The following is a 12677-nucleotide window of genomic DNA, read 5'->3' on the forward strand; positions in this document are numbered from 1 at the left end:
GGTTTATTCTATAGATACAAGTCTAGACAGGGAACTCATTCCTACCCCCAATACAGTGAGGCAGGGAGGAGTTGCTCTTTCTTTGTGAGGCTAGCTATTTAAAGGCAAAAACTGAAAGCCCTTCAGGGTGGTGGGGGGATTTGGCATGGGTGCAACTCGGACTGGTTTATTTTTATTTTTGAAGATCTCTGTTCTCTTTTAATTGGGTGAGGGTATGTAACCTTTGAATTTACTGGTTGAGGTTTACAATTATCATTTTGGGGGCTGTCCAGGACAAGTCCCAGGCTCTGTCCTTGAGCAGCCATGGAGGCTGGCTGGCCTTGCACATGCTTACTGGGGGGGGGGGGGGGGGGGGTGCTGACTCAGTGGCCCAGACTCTATCCTTGAGCTGCCATAGAGGCAGGCTGGTCTAGCATGTTCACATTGACCCATGCACATAGCTCTAAGTTGGTGAGGGGTCCCAGACAGTAAACAACTGGCTGAACCTTGAACAGTCAGAGTACGTGCAGAAAGGGAGCTACTGCAAGGACTATGTCTTTTGTTCATGGCCCTCCCAGAAACGGCTTGCTTAAGTCTCAGGAAACTGAAATTGAGGCCTGATCTCGGAGAGAAGACTGAGCAGCCTGTTATAGCATCTGCTTGGTCCTTTCAACTGTTTCTCCCATGTGTTGGACAGACACATGGTGGTGTGTAGATGTAGATTTGCCAGTAGGTGGAGCAGATGATTCACAAAACAGCGATAGTTTAAAAAAAAAGAAAGAAAGAAAGAAAGAAAAGAAAGCTAGATCTGATGGAAGTAGGGACTATAAGGTCCACTGTCATCATCAGGATTTTGAGAAACTAGAATGACTCCTGCAAGATTTCACAATTGAGAGAATTCCTGGCTTGATACCCCTAAAAGCAAATGCTGTATTTATCTCCTTTATCCCATTTTCAATCTCTCTCTCTTTTTTTTAGACTTGATATCAATTATGGGTTGATAATGGATCACTGTATGGGGCAATTCAAATCAGCTAAGGCAATATCCTTATGCATGAATAGTCCCCAGAATTCCATATGTTGAGATCCTGGGCAATCAATTCAGCAGCTGTGATGAGTAAATGAATTTCCCCCAAGTCTCCTTCCTTACCTTCACAAAGCTGCTGATATGGCAGCCGGCTCTTAGCCTAGGGAAGGATAAGTACCTTGAGAGGCTAGGACATGGACTTTAAATGGGCTGAAACCAACTGATTGATACCTTAAACAGATGCCCTGTTAATCCTCCAGTGTATCTTTCAGGATCGTTCCACTCGTGTATTTTTCAAAAACAAATGATGCATTTATCTAAGTTATTCTAATATCAATAAAAACTCAGGAATCAGGGGCTGGAGAGATGGCTCAGTGGTTAAGAGCACTGACTGCTCTTCCAGAGGACCTGAGTTCAATCCCAACAACCACATGGTGGCTCACAGCCATCTGTAATGCGATCTGGCGCCCTCTTCTGACCTGCACTCATACATGCTGTATACATAATAAATAAATCTTTTTTTTAAAAAAATCAAATATCCAGATAAAAACTTGACTGATTCTAAAAAAAAAAAAACAAAACCAAACTTGACTGATCATAGAAGCAGTGGTGAGTCACCCGTGCCCCTCTCCCTCTCTCTCCCTCTCTCTCTTCCCCCTTCCTCCCTCTCTCCCTCTCTCTCTCCTCCCCTATCCAAAAGGCCCTCAAATCTCTCTAAGCTCCTCCCTACTACTTCCTGTGTCTCTCTAAATGTATCCTGGGTCCTCCAAAACCTCTGCCGCTAATTCCGGTCAGCCAGTCACTGACTTGACGCTCTGATTCAGGGTAAACTTTATTGGCTATCTTGAACAAATATCCTGCAACACTGTGTGCTTCACATTATTGTATGTAGATGACTTGTCAGGGTCTGATGTATGTTAGCTAAAAGTAATGGACAGCCTGAGACTGTTTTTGAAACCTATATATTTGGGATCATTTGGCCTTTAAGCTTTTACATCTCTTGGCATGGAGGACAAAGAGAGCTGTACGTTGTAGCTTAAGAGTCTACATTTTAGACTAGATTTATATTTTCATTGTCAGAAGGGCAAATGAGTGGAAAAAATTGTTAGTACATTATTGGGTTTTTAAATTTTCCTGTTTTGTTTTCATCTTGTATCTTGGCTGAAAAAACTTTTTTTTTTTGAGACAGGATTTCTCTTCTCAATTTATGTTAATAACAGTGGTTTTTTTCTTTTTCTTTTTTTTAAATGTCTACATTCTTCCTAATAAACTGTTGCAAGATTTCTTGGGGGAAAAAAAAATTAAAACCTCTAACAATCTAACAGACTGTGAAGTAAGCAGCTTTTGTTACCATGAGCAGATACTCCAGAGAATCAATTATTTGGGGTGCCGAATTTAAAAACTTGAAGCTGGGGGTTGAGGATTTAGCTCAGTGGTAGAGCTTGCCTAGCAAGGCCCTGGGTTCGGTCCTCAGCTGGGGGGCGGGGTTTGAAGCTAGGGTCATTACCCCTGCTGCTTTGGGGTCTGTGGTGAGGCATCGCATCAGGTGGCAGTGTAGACGGAAGAAATGATTTACCTCACGGAGGCTGGACAGGAAAGAGAAAGAAAGGAAAGGAAAGGGCCAGACTCCAGTACCAAGGCCACACCCCGGAGACCCTACCTTCCCGTACCAGGCTACGTCTAGAAGTCCCACCACTTCCTAAGTTTCATGACTGAAGTTTAAGTCTTACACTCACGGGCCTGGGGAAATCTGCAGAGCTTAGGTTCGGCCTAAAGCCATAGTAAAAACAACAACAACAAAACCCCTCAAATTAAAAGAAACAAAAGTTAAGCCAGGCATGGTGGTACACACACACTGGGAAACATGAGGATTTTAAGTTTGAGGACAGTCTGGACTACATACTAAGACCAGACCAAAAAAAAAAAAAAAAAAAAAAAAAAAAACAACAACAACAACAACAAAAAGCCGGGCGGGGTGGCGCATGCGCCTTTAATCCCAGCACTCGGGAGGCAGAGGCAGGAGGATCTCTGTGAGTTCCGGCCAGCCTGGTCTACAGAGTGAGCTCCAGGACAGGTACCAAAGCTACACCGAGAAACCCTGTCTCGAACAAAACAAAACAAAACAAAAACAAACAAACAAACTAAAAAAAATCAACTATAGGCCAAGACACCAAGGCTGTGCCTGGCCCTTGTCCGGTGGGTGTGGCTGAAATTGAGCAAGTATATGGTGGAGAGATGGGAGAAAAAGAGAAGCCAAGTCTGTGCTCTGTGAAGAGAGGTGGAAATGGAGTCACGATGGCGGTGAGGAACGCGCACCTGAGGCCACGTGATGTCTGGGCCTGTGCTGCCGAGACCCGTGTCTGTGTTCCTACTGCAGCCGGGGTCTGTGGAGATGATGTCCGTGGCTGTGTTACCTAGGAAGCCTGCGCATGTCCGAGGTCTGTACTGTAGCCTGAAGCAGTGTCGATGTCTGAGGGTGTGCTGAGCTGGCTCCTCCCACCCCGGCCACCTCCAGGGGGCACCACTGGTGATGTGGGTGTGGGAGAGCTGGCCCTTTCACCCCATAGCAGATGGAAGGAAATGTGGCAGTGGCCATGAGCCCAGGTGTAGAGATTTTTTATAGGAAAAAAACCACAAGCTGGGAATTGGCAATTTGGGATTGGGTAGAAGGGATTTGGGGCAAGGTAATTTTTTTGAAACTATTGGTCTAGAATTTGGGCACAAAACCACATTTGAAACCGCTGGGTTAGACTTTTGGCGGGGAACCGCAACCCGCTGGACAGGATTATCTGGACTGCTCCGCAGGATTATCTAGATATCTTCAAGGGCCATAAACTGCAGACAGGAGGATACTGCCCTGTGTCTGTCTGTTCGAGTCGTCATGGCACGTTCCTGAGGTCCTTCCTGGAGCTGAGTTCAGCAGGTGGTCTGAGACGGTGGCCCTCTCCCTAAGATGGAGCCTGTGCAGTCAAGTCAGACTTCACACTTCCCATTCCCCACCTTGCTTCCCGTCAGCTGCAGGACCCACAGCCTGTCTAACCCAGGGCTTCTTTCGTTTTACCTTTAAACTCTAATACATTGTCCTTCAGCTTCTGTTTTGATCATTCTTAACTTCTTTCATTACCAAAAGTAAGAACCTCAACAGGGGACCCTGCTTCCCAGGTATCATAAAATGGCTCTCCCCAAGACTTTCCGAAACTTATTTTTCTGGGGGGTGGGGTGGGGTGGGGTTTCAAGACAGGGTTTCTCTGTGTAGCCCTGGCTGTCCTGGAACTTGCCCTGTAGACCAGGCTGACCTCGGACTCAGAGATTGGCTTGCTTCTGTCTGTGCTGGGATTAAAGGCGTGTGCCACCACCACTGCTGGGCGGTAATTCTTTCCTGCCTTTTTAATTATTTAATTAACTAGCTCCTGAGTGCTGAGATTAAAGGAGTGTGTCACCACGCCCAGCTATTATATTTTTTTTTTTACTCTTTTGGGGGGCCCTCCACCCAGCTCCCAAATAAATCACACATGAGGCTTATGATTATAAATGTCCAGGCTTAGCTTAGCTTGTTTCTAGCCAGCTTTCCTTAACTTATCCTGTTTACCTTTTGCCTCTGGGCTTTTCCTGTTCTCTTACTTCTGTAAATCTTACTCTTACTCCGTGGCTTGCTGTGTAGCTGGGTGGCTGACCCTGGATCCTCCTCCTTCTCTGGCTCCTCCTTTTCAATCCCTCTTCCCAGATTTCTCCTTCTATTTATCCTCTCTGCATGCCAGCCCCTCCTGTCCTTTCTCCTGCCTCGATGTTGGCTAGTTCTTTATTAGACCATCAGGTGTTTTAGACAGGCACAGTAACACAGCTTCACAGAGTTAAACAAATGCAACATTAAAGAAAAAGTAACACACCTTAAACTAGTATTCTACAACTTATTTTTGTGTATGGATCTTTTGTCTCCATCTGTCTGTGTACCAAAAGCTGCCCCCTCCACCAGCAGCAGCAGGATGGGTGACAGCCGAGAGCTGGGAACCTGGTGCACTCACCGAGAGCAGTCTCAAAACCCAAACGGACTATAGCTCCGTAGTAATGCGCTTACTTAGGTGTGAAAGCCCTGGACTCACAGCATCACAGTGGCCATTTCCAACTCACTGTTTTAGAGTCAAGATGGTATATGTGCTTTAATAACAATGCAAATAGAAACTGGTAACATGTGGAGAATTTTTATCTGTAGACCTCGTGAGGCAACGTGGAAAGCACCTCGCTCACCCACGCTCTTAAACACTAAATCCCATTCATAAACTGAGTGTGATTGTAGCCAAAATAAGTTGGCTGTTTTTACCAGTCAGCAACTCAAATTCATACAGAAAAAAAAAATGTTAAAGATGGAGCACTTTCTCCACACTGGTGACTTGGGCTATTCTGAGTAGGGCAATACCCACTGATGAAGACTGGTGAAGACTGACTGCCCAGTATTCCTAAAGCATCTCTGTCAGTGTGGGGCTTTGGCCATTGTTAGAATCAATCCCCTGGGTCTGTACCTAGTGTTAACTGTTCTGACCTCTTTTCTGGATACCAACAGGCCAAAACTGTTCCTTATCCATCATCATCGTGGCCTTTGTTTACAGTGTTCTGCCTGCATGTCTGTCTGAACCACTTGCAAGCCTGGCATCCAGAGGCAGAAGAGTTATCAGATTTCTGGAACAGTAGTTGTGGAGCACCCTGTGGGTGCCAGGAACCAAACCTAAGTCCTCCGCAAGAGCACCCAGTGCTCTTAACCACTGAGCCTTCTCTGTATCTCTTCACCTCACTTCTCCAGCTGCTTCTCCGGTACTGTTTTTTCATTCCTAGCACGTAATTGGAAGGCAGAGGACAAAGTTTAAAGAATGTTGGGTTTAGCCCGGTGGTGGTGGCACACACCTTTTTAATCCCAGCACTCCGGAGGCAGAGGTAGGCAGATCTATGTATTCGAGGCCAGCCTGGTCTACAGAGTTAGTTCCAGGACAGCCAGGGCTACACAGAGAAACCAAGTTTTGAAAAACCACGCACACAAAAAAAAATGTTGAGACTTATGTATTCATTCTTACAGATTCAATTCCCTCTTGTGATACTAATAACTGTATTTGTCCCGACTCCCCACTTCATGTGCATTGGTTCCCCCTATCTACAAAGGGATAGTCCAGACCCCAGTAGATGCCTGGAAACACTTAGTATTGACTCTTAACACTGTTTACTCCTAGGCTTACACATCTATTATAAACTTACAATTTGGGCACAGTAAGACATTGTTAAATAGAACAATTTTCCTAGTAACTTATTCCTACAACTTCCCATATTGCAGTAGTCCCTAACTGTAATATTTTGGAGACATGGGAAGATCAGAAGGTCAAGGTCATCCTTGTTATAAAGCAAGTCTAAGGACAACTTAGAACATATAGACTTACAATGTTAAAGATGGCCAGGCGGTGGTAGGCCCACACCTTTAATCCCAGCACTCGGGAGGCAGAGCTAGGCGGATCTCTGTGAGTTCAAGGCCAGCCTGGTCTACAGAGTGAGTTCCAGGAAAGGCACAAAGCTACAGAGATAAAGAATGCTAACAGAGTGAAAATGCAAAACAAAACAAAAACTGTAGTTTCCCAACCCCTCCCCTGCGAGCTACAGAGAAACCCTGTCTCGAAAAACAAAGTTAAAGATGTTTCTGGGGAGGCCTGCAAGGGTTGATAAACTAATTGGTCAGTGATTAAGTCCATCATCTTTGTAATGCTTCTATTAAACAGGAATAAGTTCTGGGCCGAGCTGGCTGGTGGGCCAAGGGGCCTACTGAAGAGCCTGATCTGATAACCAACTCCAGCAGGCTGTCCTCTAACCTCCTGGTGTTCCCAGAGGTGCTGTATGTGTTCCCAGAGGTGCTGTATGTCGCCTTTTCCTGTACCTTTGCCTCTGTGTCTCTTCCACCTGGCTGCTTGTCTACAGGGTTTGCATAGCCTTAAGCATTTGCCCAAGGACTACGAGCTGCTCCAGCACATTAGCTCTCTCTCCTCCAGAAGAGGGGTCATGAGATTACCAGGTACAGCTGTTTGGTTGGACACTTAGGCCACCACCCTGGGCTTGTAACATCTGAAGCGGTGGCCTCAACCTGAGGGCAGAGCTAATCTCTAGGAGTTTTAATCAGGACACCTAGCTGGCTTTAGCTCCCGACTCACCTAGATCCCAAGGGAAACACTATATATATCCAGCAAGTGCCTGGGGCCATCTTTCTAACTCCTTTCTTGACACTTGTGCTCTGCCTTCTAGTGAGACAACCACAATACGATGCCACATACTTGCAACTTAGAATCTATTGATTGATAAATTGTGCTTAAAGTCAAGATATGGCAGATCTTGCTGACATATGCCTGTGGTAGAAAACTTGGGAGCTAGAGACGAGACCAGGAGTTGAAGACCAGCTAGTCCTTGTGGAGACCCTGTCTCAAAACTAAGCAGGGTTGGTAGCACACTGCTAATCCCCAGGACCCTAGAAGCAGAGGAAAAGATTTCCATTTAATTTAATCCTCTCACCCATCCCCTCCTTGTCTTACAGAATGAGTGCCAGCCAGGGCTGCATATTAAGACCTGTCTCAAACCTATCAGGTTGCCAATATGGCTGGAACACTTGAGTTTGATCCCCAGATTTTACAAGGAGAGGACTGACTCCTGACACATGTCCCCATGGAGTACACACATGCATGAACAAGAGGCTATCTAGATTACTCAGTCATGTGCTTGTACCAAGCCTGGTGACCTGACAACCTGAGATCAATCCCAAGGATGAAAAATACTGACAAGTTATTATGACCTCCACATGTACTCTGGAATGTGCATACATACAATAAATAAAAACAAGTAAAAATAATTCCCAAACTCCAATGGTTCACTTTTATTTGTTCTGGTTATTACTAAAAATTAAGATAACAAGAATTTATTGCAAAATTGCCTTTATTACAAATTTCTGTGAATTAGAACATACAAAGATCTATTCCATCCAGTTATTACCTTCCAAACCAAACCATCCCCTAATTCTACTGACATTCTTTCGAGTCATTGTATTTAACCCCAGACTTTGAGACTCATTCTTGTTTCTTTGGGTCAAACTAAAGGCATTCTTGTGCATTCCAACTTCACAAATCTCTACGGTTTAATGATCTTTTTTAAAAAAAAAAAGCTTTTCACACCTGCTGTATGGCATCAGCAGCAGTAAGGGCAGTGCACAGGTCAGCCCTGAAACGACTTGTCCTAATTATTCTGCCCTATTTTAGCGTTCTCAGCAGGATCCCACCCTTGATACACACAGAAAGTGCAGAGGCATCTGAACGGCTCACTCTCATCCTGAAACAAATAATGCCATACATAGGTTAATCAGGATATTGAAACCCAAATAAACAAATCCTCAACTGTGTGTGTTAAGTACTGGGTTTAATAACCAGAATTCCTAGGGGTTGAGAGCAGACACTCCCCCCTACACCCACCCACCCACACCCACCCTGTCCAAACCAAATAAAACAGACACCCAAATCACCAACATGTATTAGCAATAAAAAGTTATTTACCCTCTCTCCATTACGGCTTCTTAGTCTCTTTTCAATCTTCAGGAGAAAAACAAAAACAAAATTATTTAAAACTCAAGACAAAGTCAGAGCAACTTATGATGTGAGAAGTTGGTTTTTGGCAGCACTGTGAAAGCAAACGGGAGGACCACCCCCAGATTAAGGCCAGCCTGGTCTACACAGAGCAACAGGCCAGCTATGGCTCCGAGATCCAGTCTAAGTTTAGCCATGCATGGTAGCTTAAAACCTGTATAATCCCAGCACTGGGAAAGAACAAGGGGCAAGAATTGGAGGCCAGCCTGGGCTACAGTGAGACTCACAAAAAAACAATAAAAGTTATATCCAGAGTGACCTATTGCTTACTACTGCTTATTTGCATGTAGCTCAGGCTGGCCTAAGACTATGTAGCAGGATAGAAGCAGTTACTACCTTATCATGGTAATTTAGGCTTCATTCCCCAGAGGTTGGGATTGCTATCTAATAAACCCTGTCCACAAATGCAACTCACCCGCATAAATCTTTTCATCCTTGCTACAGGATCTCTCTGCACAGACAGTAGCGTGCGGACTCTTCTCTTGGGAAAGGCACTTTGGACCGCTCTCAAGATTTTTTCACTGTTATTCTCCACCACCCTCATCTTCGGACGGGGGCGGCGATGCTGGCGTCGACTATAACGTACTGGCTGTAAAGAAGAGGACTTCTCGGCACTGGGGTTGAGCGTCAACTTTTTCAGGTCCTTTGCTAACATTTCTGACTGTGAGACTTCAGAAACAGAAGTAAAGAGCCATTAGTGTGAGTTGCTCCGTTCTCCAAGGCATTACTCCAGACAGATATCCATTCTTTTCCTTCTCAAGGGGCCAACCAGACGTACTTCACGAGCAGAGGGCCCGTGGCCGCAAAGCCCAGGCAGATACCCTAGAGTCTGTGTAGAGATCCAGGACTTCTTTGCCCTGTGCTATCCCAGGCACTACATTGTTCTAGCGGCCTATCTGCCTGTCTCTAGGTCCAGAGGTTCTGAGACCTGCATTCATGTGCAAGAACTCTCTCTCTCTCTCTCTCTCTCTCTCTCTCTCTCTCTCTCTCTCTCTCTCACCACACACACACACACACACACACACACACACACACACACATCCAGAGAATCTGCACCCTAAGCCAACTCTGCTGGGAATGTGGCTTAGTTGGAGCTTCCCCAGGTGGGACTCTAGAAGTCTTCAAAATAAAAAAAACTAAATTGAATTGAGTTGTCCAAATGCTTCCTATTGGACTCTTAAACAGCATGTTTTAGGAAACCAATTTTGCTTTTTCCCATTTGAACCATTCACATCTAGTAGATAGACGGGTCTTAAAGAGGGGCCTGGGTGTGGTGGGTGGGGTGGGTCTAATCCCAGCACTTGGGAGACAGAAGCAGGCAGATCTCTGAATTCAAGGCCAGCCTGGGCTACAAAGCAAGTTCTATGACAGCTACAGAGAAACCCTGCCTGGGGTGGGGATGGGTGGGGGGAGGAAGAAGCTCACCAAGTGTCATCAAGGTTGAACTGTCACGAGATTAAGTCAGGTCATGGTGGCTCACCTTTATTTCCAGGTTTGGGACACAGAATTTGGGTCTAGCCTGGCCTAAACACAGTGGGTTTTAGGCCAGTATGGGGCAACAGTCTCAGAAATAAAAACTAAAGCCCCAAAACATAAGGGCAAAAAAAATTATCACATGGAAATAAGGAGGTCACATGCAGCTGTCAGGTCGGGCAGAAGTAGGGCAAACATTTCTTTTCCTCTCAGATTGGATTTTTTTTTCTTTTTTTTTTTTTTTTTGGTTTTTGGAGACAGGGTTTCTCTGTGTAGCTTGGAACTCACTTGGTAGCCCAGGCTGGCCTTGAACTCACAGAGATCCCCTGGCTCTGCCTCTGGAGTGCTGGGATTAAAGGCGTGCGTCACCACCGCTGGCCACCACCGCCCGGCCTTCAGATTGGATTCTTAACATGAAGATCTAGTAGCAACAGAGGGCCCCTCCCGAGTAACACCCACGCACCCCAGGGCCAGGAGATGGTAAACCTGGAGGTCCTCAGGCACAACTTCACCTGCAGCTGTTCCTAACCACCCAAGTACATGATTCAGCTGGTCCTGGGATATTTCCCCTGAAAATCCATTCACCTGAAACGTAATTTTAACTAGAAAGCCGCTCCCAGAAAAGTGGGTGAGAATAAGAAAAAGACTAAGTTCAGGTGAAGTTTAAGATTGCTGTGTAGCCGGGCTGGGGTAGCACACGCCTTTAATCCCAGCACTCAGGAAGCAGAGGCAGGAGGATCTGGGTCTGGTCTACAGTTAGTTCCTGGACAGCTGGAGCTACACGGAGAACCCAGTCTCGAAAAAACCAAAGATTCCTGTGTTTGAAATAAAAACCTGCAGCCGGGCCGTGTTTAATCCGAGCACTCTGGAGGCAGAGAGGCAGGAGTATCTCGAGTTTGCAGCCAGGCTGGGCTACAAAAAAATGTTCCAGAATGGGGCTGGAGATGGCTTGGCGGTTAAGAGCACTGGCTGCTCTTCCAGAGGACCCGGGTTCAATTCCCAGCACCCACATGGTAACTCACAACAATTCAGTTCCAGAGGATCCAACACTCACTCACAGACATACAAAACATCACTGCACTTAAAAGTGAATATAAATCATTGGGGGCGGGGTGGTGGTGGTGGTGAAGTCCCAGGATACCCAGGACTACATAGTGAGACCCTGTCTCAAACAAAAAAGGATTTATGCGCCAAAACAGAGCAAGAAAACACAGAAGCCCGTCCACACCTTTAATCCCAGGACTCCACCTCTGTACCCCACGCCAGGGTCCTGTAAGGACAGCGACCTGAAACTCCTGGCCCTCCATCTACACGTGTTGGGATGCCCAGCACCAGCGGCCTACCCGCCCAGCAAGAGGAAACATGGCGGACCAGTGACTTCCCGAACCCCGGGCCAAAAGGCCGGCCTACCTGAATCATCACAGGAGTCTTGATCATCGCTGGTCTCAAAAGGCTCTGAGTTCAGAACTGGCTCGAACATCTCTGATGTCTCCTCCATGACGATGGGCAGAAGGCTCTAAAGCTCCAGACAAAACCGCTTTGTCTGGAAAAGACCGAAAGCAAACTGGCTCGCAGGGACGGTCCGCTTGCTTTTTATATTCCAAGCCAACCACTCCCCCAGGCGACTCCAATGCTAATGTCGGCGGAGATTAAAGGCTCCACCTGAGTTAAAGCCGAGGTCGCCTGCTCTGCCTTAACACGAACTCCGAACAAAACACTAGAAATTTGGCTGGGTGTGTCAGCCTCCACCTTTAATTCCCGTTCTAGGGAGGCAGAGGCAGGGGGATCTCTGTGAGTTCTAAGCCAGCTTTGGTCTACACAAAAAGTTAGATCCTGTCACAAATAGAAAAAAAAAAAAAAAAAAAGCCGGGCAGTGGTGGCGCACGCCTTTAATCCCAGCACTCGGGAGGCAGAGGCAGGCGGATCTCTGTGAGTTCGAGGCCAGTCTGGTCTCCAAAGCGAGTTCCAGGAAAGGCGCAAAGCTACGCAGAGAAACCCTGTCTCGAAAAACAAACAAACAAACAAAAAAGAAAAGAAAAGAAAAGAATTGTGAAAATTTTATCTAGAGTCACTTTTGGTTTCCTGAAATATGGATTTTATTTTATTTATTACACTCTTGGAAGTGGCTAGTGATGGGAGAACTGGACTTAAATGTTCTAAAATAAACATGCAGTTCTCTGTCCACTAATTCCTAATTAAGTTCATTTGAAAGTTTCCTTTATCTGCCTCATCTTAAATCGTCAGAGACTGCTCACTTTGTAATGCTACTAAATAAACATGCATGCTACACACACTTAAATAGGTTGACATTTTATTGACATATATATATATTTAAGCATGGAATTTAAGCATATATAATGAATTGTGAATAGTGAATTGTTTCTTACATAGAAAATAAAATACATTTGAGACTTTGTCTCAAAAAATAATAAATAATAAATTTAATTTTATAAATTGCTATCTCTCCACTCCAAAAATACTTGGCTTGAGTTATGTCAAAGTATGGGCCACTGTCCTCAGAAAGTAGAATGAAACCCAAATTCCCA

General features: G+C 45.5%; 1 protein-coding gene across 1 annotated transcript; it reads right to left on the reverse strand.

Annotated features, from left to right (window-relative positions):
* Window positions 1-7959: 7959 nt before the first annotated feature.
* Window positions 7960-9597, reverse strand: Dppa3 (developmental pluripotency associated 3). The gene is made up of 2 exons (XM_028857820.2): window positions 9074-9597; window positions 7960-8347 (listed from the first exon to the last, which is right to left on the reverse strand). The coding sequence occupies exons 1-2, from the start codon at window positions 9311-9313 to the stop codon at window positions 8255-8257; spliced, it is 333 nt and encodes a 110-aa protein (XP_028713653.2). The 5' UTR covers window positions 9314-9597; the 3' UTR covers window positions 7960-8254.
* Between the last annotated feature and the right edge of the window lie 3080 nt (window positions 9598-12677).

Source organism: Peromyscus leucopus, chromosome 3 (genome assembly GCF_004664715.2).
Source record: "Peromyscus leucopus breed LL Stock chromosome 3, UCI_PerLeu_2.1, whole genome shotgun sequence".
NCBI classification, from domain to species: Eukaryota; Metazoa; Chordata; class Mammalia; order Rodentia; family Cricetidae; genus Peromyscus; species Peromyscus leucopus.